General features: G+C 51.2%; 2 protein-coding genes across 4 annotated transcripts in view; one reads left to right on the forward strand and one right to left on the reverse strand.

Annotated features, from left to right (window-relative positions):
• Positions 1–1,249, forward strand: part of FANCI (Fanconi anemia, complementation group I) — an 81,872-nt gene extending 80,623 nt beyond the window's left edge. For 2 of the 3 annotated variants that reach the window (XM_011986317.1, XM_011986318.1), the window contains one exon: positions 393–479. In XM_011986317.1, coding sequence (XP_011841707.1) covers positions 393–455 — 63 coding nt within the window. In that variant the 3' untranslated portion in view covers positions 456–479. Of the gene's footprint in view, positions 1–392 lie in introns of all 3 variants that reach the window. The other variant, XM_011986319.1, reaches the window with a different exon arrangement.
• On the reverse strand, positions 325–17,535 carry POLG (polymerase (DNA directed), gamma). The gene is made up of 22 exons (XM_011986316.1): positions 16,752–17,535; positions 13,766–13,958; positions 12,629–12,796; positions 12,364–12,510; positions 12,135–12,214; positions 10,843–11,025; positions 10,588–10,739; positions 10,287–10,413; positions 9,127–9,363; positions 8,059–8,179; positions 7,765–7,851; positions 7,350–7,457; positions 6,721–6,881; positions 5,958–6,011; positions 5,736–5,853; positions 5,099–5,234; positions 4,741–4,987; positions 3,208–3,330; positions 2,911–3,079; positions 2,514–2,722; positions 1,366–1,526; positions 325–823 (listed from the first exon to the last, which is right to left on the reverse strand). The coding sequence occupies exons 1-22, from the start codon at positions 17,378–17,380 to the stop codon at positions 747–749; spliced, it is 3,687 nt and encodes a 1,228-aa protein (XP_011841706.1). The 5' UTR covers positions 17,381–17,535; the 3' UTR covers positions 325–746.

Genomic DNA, 17,535 nt, shown 5'->3' on the forward strand with positions numbered 1-17,535 from the left:
TGGATTTCTGACTTCTCAAGAATTTCGAACATGCATTCTTCAGATGATCACACTCCAGGGGCCCCATCCATTCCCTTTACCCACTTGGCAGCTGCACTCAGGAGAGTCATGTAGCATTTTGATGCCAATAGCTTCTTCTCTATCATTTTGTCCCATGAGTTTCCTCAGTATAGCAAAAGTCCTAAGAGAAGGAGGTGGCACTGCCTTACTCTACACTTTGGAGGACTCCTTCCTCTTCTTCAACATAATTACCTCCTGTGAGTGGGAATGGGGGGAAAGCATGAGTAACACAGGCTTTGATGAGAAGATAGTTTTTTTTTTCTTCTTCTTTTTATTTCCACTGCTTTGGAGCAGGTTTATCACGTTAGAGCATTACTTCTTTTCCCTTCTAGGGCACTGCATCAGAGCATGGTGAACAGAACAAAGAACCAGCCAAGAAGAAAAGGAAAAAATAAATGAAATGCCTGAGTTAATGTGAACTTTGGGGCTTCTGCTTCGTTTTTACCCAACAAGCAACAATGCCCCTTGTCCTACAGCCCACACCGATGTTGGCATCTTAGTTCTGAACCCACTGAATTCAACTGCACCTTCAGTTAGAAGGAATCTTCTTGGCAGGTCCTGCTACTGAAAAATGGCTGGCCTTAGGCAAGCCCTTTTGCAAAAAGCACAGCTGAAAGCCTGAGTTTGGGAGCCTGCACCGCCCCGACGAAGCTCCATGGGAGCAAATACAGAGCCTCCAGGCAGTGCTATGGTCCAGGCTGGCTTCGTTTTTCCAAGGAGCCTTTGGTGAGTTCAATTATCTGGTAAATATCCAGCGCTTCACCTGAAAAATAGTGCAAATTGGTTAGGATGCCACCTCAATAACTGTAACTGAGAGCTCAGAAGTGAGCAAAGGAGCTTAATGCTAAGGTCAAAAAGGAGAGTGAAAGGTTGAGAACAATTGTCACGAATGGTAATGTTACATGTTAGGAGGGTCTGTTTTCTTTTTATATAAAATAAGTCTGTCTTAGATACATTTTAAATAGAAAATAAGCTTTCTGATTTGTTTGGTATTTAAAGCACAGTTTGTTTTTCTGTCATCTAAGAATGCACTCTATAGAATAAATCCTCTTTAAACATTTCTGCTGTGGTTGGAAGTAGGGGACAGGTACAGGTAGAATATTTGAAGCTCTGCTGTCTTCATTTTTGAAACATCATGTCACATTCATTGTGGATACAGGGCACCTTCTAAACTGAAATTAGCCTAGAATATAGCATGAATCAAGAGGGTGATCTCTGGGGCCCCAAGCTTCCTGTTCTCCAAAACCCACTTGCTAGTCCACCTCAGATCCTATTTGTAACGAGGAACAAATGCGTTGTGCTCACCCTGGGGAATCCCGTATCTCCTTTCCATCCCAGTTGGGTTGGAAGGGGTTTTACAATCCATGGTCACTTCCTTCCTGAGGCACCGGTCAATATCAACTGCACTGAAAAAGGCGACTGACTGGGGCAAGTCATTCAGACCCAGCTTGTAGGCAAACATGCACCTGAAAGAGACCCAATCTCCCCTCACAGTCATGCCCCTCCTGTGAACACAGACGCATCACTCCTGGAACAATGACCCCACACCCCTCAGAGCAGGGCTTCCCCTGGTCCAACACCCCATCTGTTCACCTAGCTAAGTCAAGAAAGGTGAAGGTCCAGCACTGTCTTCCATCCAGCAGCCTAACCTCCCACTGAGATACTGAAATGCAATTATGGACTCAACACACTGTTTTTTTCTTCCAGTTTGGTACATTTTATTAATATACGAAATCACTTCCAATTGGGCCAGAGTTTGAAGCATAAATGAGGACTTTTAGCTTTGTTAAGCATAACCCCCCGGAGATGATTAAGAGGGCAACGGAAACAATGTTGAATATTGTAAACATCTCTTATTTACCCAATAATCAGGATAGATCATGGTTCCCAAACTGGTTCTGAGTGGCAGATCAACATGGAACGGTAATATCATTTAATTCATCCATAAGAACTAGGAATTTTACTACAAGAAAATACAACTCAATATATAAAATATATAAGATATTTTTAAAAAATCACATTTGAGTGTCCCCATTAACAATGTTTTCTGTTAGCAGTCAAGTAACAAACTTTTGGCACTTAAGAAAGGAAACATTTATGGGAGAAAGAAAAACATCTCAATTTTCTATGAAATGAGAAAAGGCTTCTGTCATTTGATTTTCAAAATAGAAAAGTGTGAGTACCACCCTTTGAAATAATTCCCCTAACCTCACAGCTTCCTCAATGATCAGTCTTGGTATTTGACATTTTCAAACCCAAGAACTCTTTTTTTAAAAATTCAGGCTAGTCTTTTTAGGACTTCTATAACTTTTTAAAAATTAGAAATAAGAAGGTGAAACATTCACTTCTAGGGGGATGAAAACTTAAAACTGCTCAGTCTGGCCCAAGAAGCGCTCACCCAAAGCCCCACATAGGAGCACATGGCCAGGCTAGAGGCCATGGGCCCCGCATACCTGGTCAAGAGGTTGGTGATCTGCAGGGCCAGGGCAGCACGGTAGCGGTCCTCCTCCCGCACCAGGTAGCGAACTTCGTCATGGATGCTGATGCAGAAGCGCCCATCTATGGCAAACTCTTCAAACAGCCACTTCATGGCCACAAGCATGAGGTGTAAGTAGTCAACAGCAGAGCTCTGTACCACCCAATTCACACGGCTGGTCATAAACTGGGGAGGGAAGGTGGGCACAGGTGAGAGGGGCTATGCTACATACCAATTAACTCTAGGGTAGAAGCCCCAAGAGAAGCTTCACTCTGGCCCTACCTACGAACATCGGTAAGGTCCACAGGGAGCCTGTGCCCTGCCCTGCCCTCCCCGGGGGCCCCTCTACCTATGCTCCAAAGGTAGCAAGATACCTCTCCCTGGACAGCCGAGGGCTCCAGGGCTCGGCTGATGCGGCAGCCCAGCACCGGGGTACGTGGTATGTCAGACGTAGCAATGCTTTCAAGTTTATTGAACATTTCTGACTCTGTGCCCCCCTTCCATGCCCGTTCAGCAATCACCTCCCACTTCTTCCAGTGTGACCTAAGGGACCAGAAACAGAGGGCATACTCTGTCTGTCAGCATCTCAAAGCTGAAAAACAAAGCATCCAAGCTCTTCTGGGGCAAGCCCAGACCCCTCCCTCCATCCTTAACACAAAGCAGGTTCTTACTTCCTTGCAGCTTCTCTCTGGACCTTGCGCAGATCCTGCAGGGAAATCCAGCCACCCTCAGTCCTGTCCACTGGGAGGTGCAACTCCCTCACCAGCCACTCGCCCTCATCCGACAGCCGATACCTGGGGGCAGCGTTGTTATCACCATCATTCCACAGGAGGGCTTCCTGTGTCACACCTAGTGCCTTGGCGTGGAATGTTCACATCACTTCAACTTTCAAAAACACTGGCATCATGCCAGTCCCCTAAAGGCTTTTATTCAGAGGAAGAAACAGGCTCAGAGAGGCTAAGTGCCTTGCCTAGGATCACGGAGCTAGAAAGAGATGCAGCCCAGGCTTTTGTAGCTCCAAAGCCTGGGACACCCCATGGTAGCCCAATAAAGGACAAAGACTCCAGCACACAAGCAACCACTATTCCTACTGTCCTGTTTCTTTAGATACTGAATTGCCCAATGACCAACACGGGCCTTATATTCAGGAGACAGCAAGGACCATCACTCTAGATTTGGGGGGATGGGGTAAGAATAGGCTACCCTGAAGGGGAGGGGGCATTTGTTGAAGCAGAAAACACAACAGCCAGGCCTGGCTTACCCTTCTCAACTGCCACAACCCTAGACAACTCAGCTTCCATCTAACCTGCAGATTTCACAAGGCTTGTTGCCTGAAGGCTCCAGAGACCCATCACTCACTTGTATAAACGGCTTCCCTACTACCTGCGCCCGCAGTCCAAACTCCTGTGACACTTTTGAAGGTGTCCACAACTAAAGCCCCACCACCTTTCTTGCCTCTACCAGCACACGCTGCTCACCGTATGAGCCTTACCCAACCTCACTTTATCCACTGGATGATACTCAGCTCCCCTTTCCTGCATTTACAGTCATCAACCACTATATCATTTATCACATACTTAAACTTTTAGTTGTTCATAAGAAAGTTTCCACAATGAGCCAGCTAATTGAATGTGGACAATGTATTGTACCTCAGGAAGTTGTACCTCTCTTCCCTCACACTTTTGGAACCCTCCAGAGTCTGCTAAGGCCCTGAGCACACAGTATGCAGTACTATGAAAGGAAACAAATTGGAGAACTAGGCTAAGTAACCTGGAGGCCTGGTAATGCTTTCTCCTGTATCAACATCAGCCTACATGCTCCAGTTTGCCACAGCGCCCTCCTGTCAACTCCTGTCTTCCACCCACTCCATTTGCTTTCATTCCCTGTAGGCATCTGAGTTTGCAACCCCTGTATTATTGATTATGCGGCATAATCAGAATTGTCAAGAGGCTACCACTTGGTGACAGTAAACCAAAAGTATAGCTTTACTCCCATGAGGAAAAACTATTTAAGGCTGACTATAAAGCAAGCAAATATCACAACAGGACAAATCATCCTGGAACTAGGTTACACAGTTGTAGAAGGAGAGCGGCTAGGTGAGGGTTCAAGTAATGGGCACGAGATAGAACAGATGGGAGTACTAAAGGACAGTAAAGCAGGCCTCAGGTCCTGGGTGTTAAAGTGGATGGGAGAGGGACCCTCACCAGCGGAGGCCCTTGGTTACGGCGTACATCTGCTGGGCCTTCTCAGCTGCCTCCTGCTGCGTGAGCCGGTGGTTAAACTGCATTAGTAAGCGCTCAGCAAAGGGCTGCCCAGCCCCATAGATGCGGCCGTAGTTGAAGACTTTGGCATGCTCACGGCTGATGCCCACGGTAGTGGCTGTCTTACTGTGTAGATCAGTGCCCCTGCTCTTCCTGCCCTGCAGTGTCATCCATCCAAAGGCTGTGCAGCCTGGAAGCAGGAGTGAGAAAAGAAACTCAGGAACATTCTGCCCAATGTTCATCAGAACTGTCAATATGCTACCTGAGGGGCTGGGCTGCCCCAACCCCGGCTCCTGCTCACCATGCATGCCGGCAAAGTGGGCGTCTCCAAGCACAGCTGCAATCCACAGCTCTTGAGAGTCCACATCAGCACCCACAAGGGTGTAGCCAGGTGGGGCCTGCACCATGGCTTTCAACTCACTGCCTACTCGGTCAGGCTGTGGGAAGAGTGAGATACCCAAATGAGACTCCTCCTACCCTATTCCTGGAGCCAGAGTTGACTGAGAGCCTTTCCTAAGGGAATGGCTTTAGAGAATGCCAGACAGCACTGGTGAAACTCCACAGTTCTATAGACAGCCACCTATCAGCAATTGGGATGACAGGTAAAGAATCTACTCTATGCTTAGCGCTATGCCAGACCCCTCACCTACATGGTCCCATCTAAATTCCATGAGAGCTGTAGCTATTACGCCTGTCATTGGCCAGGAGCAGGTGCCCAAAACACATTTACTGAAGGAGTGGACAGGAATCATGAAGCCAGATTTTCCTGTCTTCCATCCACTCCAAGATCTGGGTCAGGCAGTGAACTAGAGTCCTGCCTGACCCAGATCACAGGATCCTTTTCATGCTCCTCGCTAAATACCTAAAGGCCCTCAGAGCTGAGTTTCTACAGACTTGGGAGAGGAAGAGCAGGGGCCAGAGGTGCAGATGACACATACCCGGGCATTGCTGGCAGTGAGCCACGTGGGCTCCACAGCCCGGCGAGTGATGGTGCCGGCAGTCACCACTTGGGGCAGGATGGCCCCATAGAGGCCTTCCTCATCATAGTCGGGGTGCCTGGTGGGGTGCAGGGGAAGGAAATGGGTCTTAGTTGCTTTGACCCTAGGACCTACCACCTCACCTCAGTTCTCCTATCCCTACAACCACTCAGCAGACCATACCTGATCACAGCACGGGGCAGAGCTGACCTGGGCAGCCACACCACCATCTGGGAGCTGTGGGGACAAAGTGAGGCTCAGCACAGCCATGGGAAGCAGAATCTATCCCGCATCCCACCATGACCCTCACCTGCCCACCTCCTGGACTGCTATCCTCCTACCCAGCCTCACTAACTGGACTCAACGTGAGCCCTGGCTCAGCCAAGGCCTGGGGCGCTGTGATACACCAGTCAAGAGCATAAGCCATCTGGGAACCGGCCAGGCCTCTGAGCGAGCTCCTCCTCCTCTCTGGGGGGCATCCATGAGGCACTACCTCTTCCTACACACAGGCAGACTTCATCATCCCAAAACCCATTCTGCTCACCAGAGAGTGCTGGTGGCCACAATCACCTTGGAAATGGCCTTCAAGATGAATACATTTGCCATTCCAGACTACAAGACCCAGCTCCCAGCCCCCAACAGGGCTTATAGGCCACCAGCTCTCCATGGTCCTCAGCCATATCCCATGGCTCCGGCAGTTACACCAAGAGGTTCTGTTGGGAGCTACGAAGGGCTCTCGTGGTCCTACAGCACCATTCTTTTTACGTTAACAGGGAAACTGAAGCTAGAGGGGAGACTTGCCCAAGGTCCATGGCACCAGGACCAAAAGTAGCTAGGCCTCTGGACCACAGCTAGGCTGGCCCTCTGGGAATCCAAGGTTAGTCAGAGGTCCCTGGGTGGGAAGAGCGGGGAAAGGCGTCCCAGGACTCCTCCCATGGTGGCCCACCTGATACGTTTATGGGCGTTCCTCCAGAAAGAAATCATTTTGTTGATTTCCAGAGCACGGGGCCCACTGGCACCTCCTGGGCCAGCCTGCAGGGTGCCATCCTCCATCTTGGGCAGGAAGTCCTTGGCAAAGGGGCTTCCCACATTACAGCTATTACCATCCTGGACAGAGCAAAGGAAGCAGGGGCTGGAGGCAGGTGGCAGACCCCTGGGTGGGGAACCAATGTGAGCACCTGCACTTCTCCCAACACTGAGCTCAGAACCTCAGCAGTCTGAGGCAAATCCCTGATTGCATCACACATGCACACACACGCACACACACACAAACGTGCGCGCACACACATGCGCACACACACGCCCCCTAGGATACACAGACACAAGCAAACCTGGCTCCCCACATAGTGACAAATCGGCAGAATCTATCACGTACCAGATGTACCCCCTGCCACCCAACTTTCATTAGAAAAACAAAAGCTGAGACATGACAGTATGTGCCTGAAATCACACTCTGTCCCACTACTAGTCATTCCCACAAAAAGGACAGTCTCAGGTGTGTCACTCTGAAGGCCTGCTGTGGGCCTTGAGCAGAGTGAGGACACACCACAGGACAGGCCACGACCCAGGACACACCTTGTGAGGCAGCTTGAAAAACCAGCAGCCAGGGATGTCCACATCGTTGTAAGGTCCGTTGCCATGGTGATAGTTGGGCTGGCTGTCCTTGGGGCCACCAGGGGCAGTCTGTGGGGGCCACACACCTAGATCAGGCCCTGCTCCAGCACCTGCATTCAGCAAGGGCCAGGGGGTAGGGAGTGGGAAAAGGGCCTGAAACTGTCGTCATCAGCTGGGAAATGACAAGATGGCCATGAGGTCTCACTCAGGCTTTCTCCTTGTCCTCCAACATGTGTGGGGCCTCCCAGGGACAGGGTGGCATCTCCAACCCCCCTAAGACCTAGGGAACTCTGGCTGGGAAGAACTACATGGGCAAGAGGAAGCCCTTTCCACCCAGCACCCACCCAGAGAACCCCTGAGCAGGCACACTGCTCACCAGAGCTAGCGGTTGACCTGGCACTGCAGCTCGCAAGTTCTCCATCTTGGCCTCAGCCTCCACTTCTAAGTAATCCAGTTCTTCTACCTGGAGTGGTCCAAGGACCAAGAGAGTGAAGCAGGGGACTGGGTAGGTCCCAATCCACCAGCCCCTCCCTGCATGGTACTCAGACACCGCAGGTTACTCTGGGGTGAGCCACCAGTGCCAGCCTCCCACCCAAAAAGGCTGCTCCTTCCCTGGGTGGAATACAGAGACCTCCCCTCCCCAAAGCTCAGGTTCAGAGCCCGCCCTCACCGTTTGCCATATGGCACTATTGTCAGTGAGCAGGAACTCCTCAGCCAGGCCGGCCTCCTGAGGCGTTAGCTGCTGCTTCCCCTGTTCAAGACAGTGCTTCCTGTACAGGGACTCGATGGCTCTGGGCAGAGAACAGCAGCAGCAGCCTCTGATTACCATATGCCCACTGTGGGCCAGGCAGCTTGCTGGTGCCTTCCACAATTCTCTATTTAGTCCTCAGAATCAGCTCTGAGGCAGAACCAGACAGCACTTTCCCCAGGTTTTAGACAGGGATTGACAAAAACTAAAAATGACAGCACCCTGGCAGCAGGCTGGGGTTCGAGGCCTTGTCTCACTCAAATCCAAGTTCCTCTTACACTACAGAACTGCCGCCTCGAGAAGTTCTGAGCGCACAGCAAGAGGATAGGACCCAGGGCCCAGCTTCAGGCTGGCTCCTGCCAGCTCACCTACCACTGGGCTCAAAGGAACAAGGCCAGTCTTACCCTTTTTGTCCCAAGGCCCTGCAAGAGACTCAGGCTGCCCTGAAAAGCCAGGACTCTTAATTCTGGGCCACTGTAAGTTTCTCCCCAACACCTGCTTGTCTAAAGCTCAGGTTCTGTGATCTTAAACAAGTCAACCGAGCCTTTGTCAACTACAACATGGGGATAATCATTCTAGCTCATGGGGCTCCTTGGGGAACTTGGCCCATAATTATCACTCGAATTATATATACATCTTTTAAAAAGCCCATCTCCCTGCTACTTGTAACAGCCCTCTGCATGTTCCTGTGAAGGCAGCTGTGCTGCCAGGCCCAAGAGGAAGGCCTTTAGTCCTCCCCACTCTGAACATCTCAACGTACTCCCTCCCAGGGCCTCTGAGATCCAGAGGGTAAGGGTAGCCATGGAAAAAAAAAACATGAACCCAGACGCCTTTTTGTGTGTGTGTTTTTTAAAATTTTTTCCTTTTTTGTTTTCCCTTCTTCTGAACCCAGACCCTTGAACCCAAACTCTTTCCACTAGCCTGAGCTGACCAGCCAGGGGAAGGGGTTCCTAGGCTCCAGCCCCTTCCTCCCCTGGGCCTGAGCCTTACCTGTAGGGGCAGACCACCCCAGCTGATTCCAGGGTGGTACCTGTCGGGAGGTTGGCCAGGTTGTCCCGCCGCCCAGGCACCAGGTAGCCCCAGCCATGACGCTCTGAGTAGTGCAGAGGAAAGCCATCCCAGGTCAGTGCCATGAGTTTAGGTGTGACCCGCATCTGCAGGCTGAGAAGGCTGGGGCCTGGGGTCCATGCGGGGTCGTCTAGCCGGGGACAGAGCTTCCGGTACCATCTACGTCCCACCAGGAAGACAGCAGTGTCACAATGGTAAGGGCAGTTGTTGGGGGGAAGGTTCTCTCTCCCACAATGTGCCCCACCCACCCTCCAAAGCCCTGGGGCTTTCTGGTGACCCCGGCCTACAGCCACCATCCCCTCCTCTGGGATGCTTTAGCCAGGACCCCCATGGAATCCTCTAGAAGAATATTTCAAACGCAAAGACACTAAGTCAGTCCCACTGCACTAGTCAGAAGCCAGGACACAAAAGCATACCCTGGCCCAGGGCAGGGCTCCCTCCCAAGCTCCATTTCATTCAGTGTAACTGACCAGAGGAGGGAGCTCATCTGCCCTCCCCACTCCTCTAGAGAAACACCAGTCCTTCTGGGTGCTCTCTTGCAGGCTGTTCACCAGAGTTGAGCCCAGGGTGAAGCTAGGAAGGCACTCAGGACACTTGCTCTCAGGGTCATGCAAGTGCAAAGTTGGCACCCTGCTGCTCACCCTGGATGCCCTTTTTCTCATCTCTGCCACCCTATGAGGCTCAAAGGAAAGGGCACCTTCTCAAGAAAGGCTTCTTGATTTATTTCCCCAGGCAGAGTCAGAACTACCTATGGACACTAGCTGCACTAGCTGGTCTACATGCCTGGCTTCTCCTAGAAAAAAGGAACTACTGGAAAGGAGGAGCTATGCTCCAGTCTGTACACCCAGTGGCTGCCACGGGCCAGTGCACAGCAGGTGCTCAGAACAGTGCTGAGTGAGTCCAGTAAGCCAGTCCAGAGTGAGCAAATGAGAACAGGACTGGAAGACAGTGTGAATGAATGGCAGCAGGTCAGTAAGTACACATGTGCATGATGCCTCTGTGCCAGAACCCAGACCAGGTCTGTCCTGAGAATGGCGCAAAGGTGGACTCTAGATACACTGCTGGGGGTGGGCTGGGCTCACCCAGGGTGTCCAGGAAGGTGCTGGGGCCGCTTGGGCAGGAGCTCTGTGGTCCCCTTCAGCTTCTGCAAGCAGGCACGGGCCATGACATCTTGTTGAAACTCCTCCTCTTCACTGCGGGGGCCGAGGTCTGTGAGGGTGGGGGAAGACAATCAGGAGCAGGAGAAGGAACTCTCAGTAAGACCTGCTCCCACCCGCTCATCTCCAGAAGGCTGGAGCAACCCTTTCCAAGGACCCCTTCAATCACAGGACCTTCCCAGCAACAACCCCTACCCTACCTCTACCTCCTGCCCATGCTCCCCACCTTCCTGATCCATGGGATCACCAGGCGCCCCAGCCCCCTCGATGGGCAACTTGCTGGCTGTGGCTGGCTCCTTCTTCACCTTCTTAGCTTTCTTCTGCTTAAATTCTTGCAGGTCCCACTCCAGGTCCCAGAGCCAGGGGTCTTCTTTGTACCTACAAAGTCAGTCCACTAGGGCTGGGCTAAGGCTAAGCCGAAGGCTAGGCCACCCACTTGCCAGACCCCTGCCTAGATCCTGCCCACCCAAGGCCTGGCTACCTCTCTCCTGAGAGCAGCTGGCAGGCGTCGTTGGCCAGGTCCATCAACGACTTCTTCATCTCCCGCTGGAGCTCCTCATAAGTGCCCTGTGCCTCTGCCAGGTAACGCTCCCAGTTCTGGTTGACAGGCAGGTAGGAGACACCCATCTCCAGCATGCCAGCCAGAGTCACTGGGTGGGGACACCTTGGAGGCAAACACCAGGAGCTGCCATAAATGACCACAGGAGGCAAGACTTTGGCCCAATCCCTGAGCTGGTTTAGCAAGCCTCAACCGAGCCACCGACATGGCACAGCTCAAAAGTCAAATAGACAAGGCATTAAATCCCAGCTCACTGTTACTCATCCCTGGGTAAGTAACCCCATCACCTGGAGTCTCAGTTCTTTCATCCATAAAATGGGAACAATATCATCCCATCCTCAGGGGTAATGTGGGAAATATAGATGGCAAAAGTGAAAATGGCTGCCACACATGGAGTAATGACTGTGTGCCAGGCACTGTGCTAATCCCATACATGAAAAACATCATGCCTGAACCTCACAACTTGGGTGGTAAAATACAGCTGACCTTTAAACAACACAGGTCTGGATCGCGCAAGTTCACTTACACACTTATTTTCTTCTGCCTTAGCCACCCGAGACAGCAAGCCCCACCCCCCTCCTCCTCAGCCTACTCAACGTGAAGGACAGAGATCTTTATGATGATCCACTTCCACCTAATGAATGGTAAACACATTTTCTCCTCATGATTTTAATACATTTTTTTTTCTCTCGCTTACTTTAAGAATATAGCATATAATACATATAACATACAAAATATGTATTATGTTATCAGTAAAGCTTCTAGCCAACAGTAAGCTATTAGTAGTTAAGCTTTGGGTCAAAAGTTCTAGCCAAATTTTCTTCCCGTCTTTCTTCTTTCAGTATCTTTGGTACAAATATACCTGAATTTTCAGCTACACAAGGGTCACTTCATAAGACGGACTCATTAATAAACACAAGCATGATGTACATGAAGCCCTTGGTTAAGGATCTAGTTCAGAGAAGGTGCATAGTAAACCAGCACCATGCACATGAAACACAAGCACAACTCCATGGCCCTCCCCTCCAGGGCCTCTGTAGAAATCCAGAGTCCAGGGCCCAGATGGACACCACTGGACAGAAGGGCTCCATTCTTTCAGCCTGGAAAAGCTAAGGTCCCCAACCTGAGATAGAACCAGCGCCACCTGATTACAGCAGGCCCGGGTACCAGGAACCCACTGACCCCCAAAAATTCCCACATGGGCTCCCCCTTACCTCTCCAAGAAGAGCGGTAGCTGCTGCTGGAAAACCTCATGGGTGGCCCACACGTCCTGGGCACAGTACTGCATCAGGTCCTGGCACAAGACGACAGGAAGGCGCAAGGTGGGCAGCCATCCCATTACCACCACCAGGTCTCAGGGTCAGGCCTGGCAGTTGTATCTCCCCAAGCACAGCTAGGGGTGTGTCACAGCCCATCTCCCGAGAGCCCCCTCTAGCACCATACCTGGAAGTTCTCACGAATGTCCTTCATGGTACCCTTCACGAACAGTTCTCGAGGCTCCTTCTCTAAGGGAGGCCCCCCTACATAAAGTCTGTGCACCTCTGCCAGACTGTTGACACTGCTGATGTCCAGCCAGTCCCAGGATGAGATCTGGGGAACCAGAGCAAGGGACACGGCAGATCAGCTTGGCCTCGGGTCAGACGGGCTGGTGAGGGGGGTCCCAAGCACTATGCTACTATGCTCCTGCCCACTGGCAGTGTGCTCTCACCGCTGGGCCTCTTCTGGCTTTCCTCTGGGACTTCTGGACTTGCTTTGTGGGGCCCTGGACCTTGTGCTTGCCCTGCTTGGCTGCTATCCACAGACTGCGCTGGAAGCTACTTAGCCCTGAGATGGCCATGTGCATGCTCATGGTGTCCAGGAAACGCATGCGGGAACCCTGAGGAGGAGGAGGAGGAAAGGGAAGGGAAGGAGGGAGGCTGCAACTGTGGGGCCAGCCCACCACTGCTTAGTGGTGTGGACCTCCAGCCCCACCTCAGCTCCTCAAACAGCCTCCCCTCCCAGCACACAGCCTCCAGCACAAAATACAGAATCCTCATGTTTGTTCACGCTTGCCCCATCACCTTTAAGGGGCCTGCCTTCCCAAATCCTAGCCACCCTTTAAGATGCAGGCCTGGCTCAAACCCAATGTGCAAGTCCTTCCCAGCTTCTAATAGTAGCTCAGAGCAACGTAGATACAGAGTGGCCAAAACAAAGCCTTCAGGGCTATCTAGTCTGGCCCCAACCCTGCCACTCATAAGCTCTGTGGCCCTGGGCATGTCAACAAGGCTGTCTGAGCCTCAGCACCCTCAGCTAGAGGCTAAGGTTGCTCTCCCCCGCCCGGCTTGTCTCCTAGGGCTGCTGTGAAGATACAATGAAAAAACACTTCATAAAATTAAGAATTGCCACTACTATACACCAGGCAGAGTACTGAGTGTTTGACATGCAAGCATTGTTCCAACCCTCCTATTAATCCTATGAGATTTATGTTATCTCTGCCTTTTTATAAAAAAAAGGAAACTAAGACTTAGAGATGTTAAAGACCTCATAATAGTCATCAGTGGTTAAGGCAGGAAATGAGCCCAGGCTGTGGTTCAAAACCTTTAAGGTCCATGCTAAGCTCTAAAATGCCACAGAGATAAAAGCCATTATTACTTTGTGACAACTTAGATCCTATACCAGGCTTTCCCAGGGACATAAACAGCCAGGCACAAGGACCAGAGGCACAGCTGGTCAACAGATGGGCCTTGTGGCTTCAGCAAAGGCAATAGAGACACTTGCCAAGCAAGCAGTGCCTTCCCTAACCACTGAGATTCGGGCTCCTGGCCCATCCCATGCCAGAACCTGTAGCTGGCCCCAGGAACCTTACCTGGATCAGGTACTGCTCCCTGATATGAGCTCGGTCAAAGGAAACATTGTGCCCCACCACTAACTGCTCCTTCCAATCTCTCTGGGTGGGGCTGGCACCAGCAGGGACCTCCAGGGGGATGAGGTCAGCCGGCGACAGCTGGCTGGTCCAAGAGTAACGCTCTTCCACCAGCCGCCGGCTGCACCAGGAATACCTGAGGGAGGCGAGAGGCAGGCAGGTTCACTATGGAGACATTAAACTTCCACTCCACAACACCCACTGCACACCTACCACTACATGCCAGATGGCGTACTGGCAGCTGGGGACACAAGTGAGACCAAAGGGTACTCCTAACTCAGCTACAGGTCAGGTGTAGCAGGGTGGGTGTGTGTGCTGGTGGGCAAGAGCTACAAAAGCTTCTTTAAACTTCTGCACATAAAAATGGAATTACTGGGCTATTAGACCTACACGCAGGTATTATATTACAGCCTGGGCCATCAAGGTGTTTGCTAGACCTAGTGTTCACTAAGTCTACATCTAGCTCTGAGGTTTTATGAACATTATCAACCCCTTGTGTCTATAGGCACAAACCAGCTACTGTTCAAAGTGCTAGTAAAGGAGATAGACAGTAACAGAACCAAAAGTGGAGTTTTTTTTTAATTGAACTGGTGAAAAAAAAAAAAAAGACAAATACTGCACACATGTACAGGATGAATCATCTCATGGCTGAAAAGATTCTGGGGGACAAAGAACAAATCACACACCTTGGAGAATCTCACCCTCAGTGAGAGACCAGGGAAAGTGCCAGAATGAGAAAATGTATGCGCAAGTGATAAGGTGGGGGTGGGAGGATAAGGGATGAGTGCGGCCTGTTGGGGGCCTGACACTAATTCAGTAAAAGGCTGCAGTTTGCTCAAGATCCACAAGGCTAGGTGTAGGGGAATGGCCACTGAGGAAATGCCTGCTGCAAGCCACAGATTGTTCTCAACAGTCAAGGCCCACTCAGCATCAAAGTGAGTGACGAGGCCATGTGTGGACAACACTGCAGAGGAGGAGCTCCTTGCAACCTTTATGGAATGGAAGAGGGAGTATCTGCCTCAACAGAGTCAACACATATAAAACTAATTTATTTCAAAGAGAAAGCAAGAGGGTCCTAGTTTTAAACCTGACAAAATCTAACTCATACTCCAAATGGTGAAAATAAGCCAAGGGACTGAAAGAAATCTCCCCCACCTTTTAATTCAGCATGTCAAAGCCCTTACAACAACACAGACAAAAAGGCTAAAGAATGCCAAATAGTTGAGGCCATGGTGATAACACGGACTTTGGTTACAATAAAAAGCCACATTGGTGTGAAGATGCAGCTCTGCAGCTGTGCATGAAGCCATCTCATTACACACTAGTGATTAAAAAGAAGAAAGCCAAATTTAAGATGAGTAGGGATCCATGCCATTAATACTAGTTTTACTGTGAATCTCAGATAAATGTTGATAGCCGGAGTGATGTCCCTCTAGCCTGATGGCCAAAGCCCTTACCAACAGCCTTTGGGAAGAAGCTGCCCTGTGGGAGGCTCATAGCTGACGAAGGCTTCTCCTCCCATTGTAAACTGTGGGATGGTCAGGTACCTAATGTTACTCAGTTAAGGGGCAGGGGCATGCCCAGGTTCAAAGTGGACCGCTATTAGGGCACCACGTGGCACCCACCTCCACCCACCAGTCAGACTCCCAGGAGGAAGGTCCCAGCATGAGCCCAGGCCTTAACAATGACTTCTGCCATCAGGCCAATGCCCTGAGTACCACTGGCAAGAATGGAATGAGAATGAGGGCAGAGCAGGAAGGACAGGGAGGGAAAGGAGAGGTAAAAGGAGAGAAAGGAGGAGGAAGAGAAAAGGGGACTTGAGGTAACTTGGCCAAAAATGACCAACAGATCAAAAAACAAATCTTTCTTGTCACTGATTTCCTAATTTTCTTTCAGCCACCAAAGCCTACTTTATCTTTCCAAATGATGGCCGGTATTCCCCTTTACTTTGACCATCGAGTTACATATTCTAAGTAGTGTGATTCTCATTGTAACTGGAATTCAATCAATGCAGAATCATCTAGTTTTGCTCTTTTCAGCCATTAATGCCTACCTTATCTATATAGCCATGTTTTCACCATTTTCAACTGCATATTTAACATTTCGCAGCTTTCTTTACAAAGATGTAGCTTCCAATAGGAATAAAGAAACTGCCAACTTTTTTGCTGGCCATGCCTGAAAGCATTAAGGTTGTAAATAGTATTTTAATCCTGGAATGAAGAATAAAAAAAGGGGAGAAACAGTACTGCCATCATTGTTTGAAAAAGAAACTTGGGTAGCACTTAGAAAGTTATTTTAAAAGAAAAGAGAGATTGGATATACTTGTTTGGGACCAAAATGCCTGCTTGGAAGGCTGGGGGCAGGAAGCAATGTTTCTCAACTAGGGGTGGTAAACCAGATGCCGCCTCAAGGGGGCATGTGGAAATGTTGGTGGCTGGGACAGTGGGGAGGGGGGTGTTGGTCTGGCGTTTATGGGAAAGGCCAGGGATGCTAATGTCCTATACTGCCTGGGACAGTCCCACAAAAGGGAGCTTTCTACTGCCCAAAATAATTAATAGCTCCCCAAAAAGAAACACTATTCAAATGACTTTTCAGACTAACTTCTCATGACGCTATTAGGGGAGGGGATAAAGGCACCAAATCATGGTGATCTTAAGTGGCCTCCCACAGGTCTCATGTACAGCGCTCTACTGTGATTCTCCGCATGGCCTTTACTGCCTGACATTTACTTGGGTATTTGCTTACTGCCTGTGATCTTCCCACCAGAAAGTGAGTCCCACATAAACAGGGGTCTAGTCCTAATTCACCACAGCAGTGCTCCCTACGTGAGCACCCAGCACATAACAGGACCTCAGTAAATGTTCACTGAAACAAACTATTAAGCTGGGACCCCATGCCTACTTATGTCCCCAACCCTGTCCCTACTTACCAGGCCGAGGGGGATATGGCCACCGCCAATGTGGGGCAAGTTCCCTCTGCCAAGCAGACCTCCACGTCGAACACCAGGGCCCGCTCCTCGGGGATGGCCACGGGTACGGCCTCCCCCTCGGGGCCGTACCGGGTCCAGCCCTCCGCCCAGGCCCAACCCGTGGGCTGCGGGGGCAGCTGGGCCTGCAACAGCGAGTTGGCCGCCTCCAGGTAGGGCAGGCTCTGCTTCTGGGCCAGGAGGCGGAAGTGCTGGTCCAGGTTGTCCCCGTAGAGGGGCGGCAGGCGCAGCTCCACGTCGGGCAAGGGCGCTGCTGGCTGCCCCCAGAGCCCGTGCTTCTGCAGGTGTTCGACGCTGCGGCGCACCGCGGCCTCGCCGGGTATCTCCCCTCCTTGCCCGAAGATTTGCTCGTGCAGCCCTTTCGAGAGCATCTGGATGTGCAACGGGTTGTGCCGCAGCTGCCCGCCCTCCGAGGATGGCACTTGCGGCTGCTGCAGCTGCTGCTGCTGCCGCCGCCGCCCGTCGCTGGGGTCGGACGCGGGGACGGAGCTGGAGACCCAGCGCCCCGGAGCTGGAACCGGCCCTGGCACGACGGTGGCGCCGGCCAACTTCCTCCAGAGCAGGCGGCTCATGGTTGGTGCAGGGACCCCCACGCTGGGAGTCAGAACACCTAGCTTTGGACTCCAGCTTGGCTGCTTTTATTGGCTGGAAGACGTGGAGAGAGACACGTCCTGTCTCTGCTCTCCTGTCAGTGAAATGGGTTTGACCATGCCTGCCTTCCACCCCA

Source organism: Mandrillus leucophaeus, unplaced genomic scaffold (genome assembly GCF_000951045.1).
Source record: "Mandrillus leucophaeus isolate KB7577 unplaced genomic scaffold, Mleu.le_1.0 Scaffold297, whole genome shotgun sequence".
NCBI lineage: Eukaryota > Metazoa > Chordata > Mammalia > Primates > Cercopithecidae > Mandrillus > Mandrillus leucophaeus.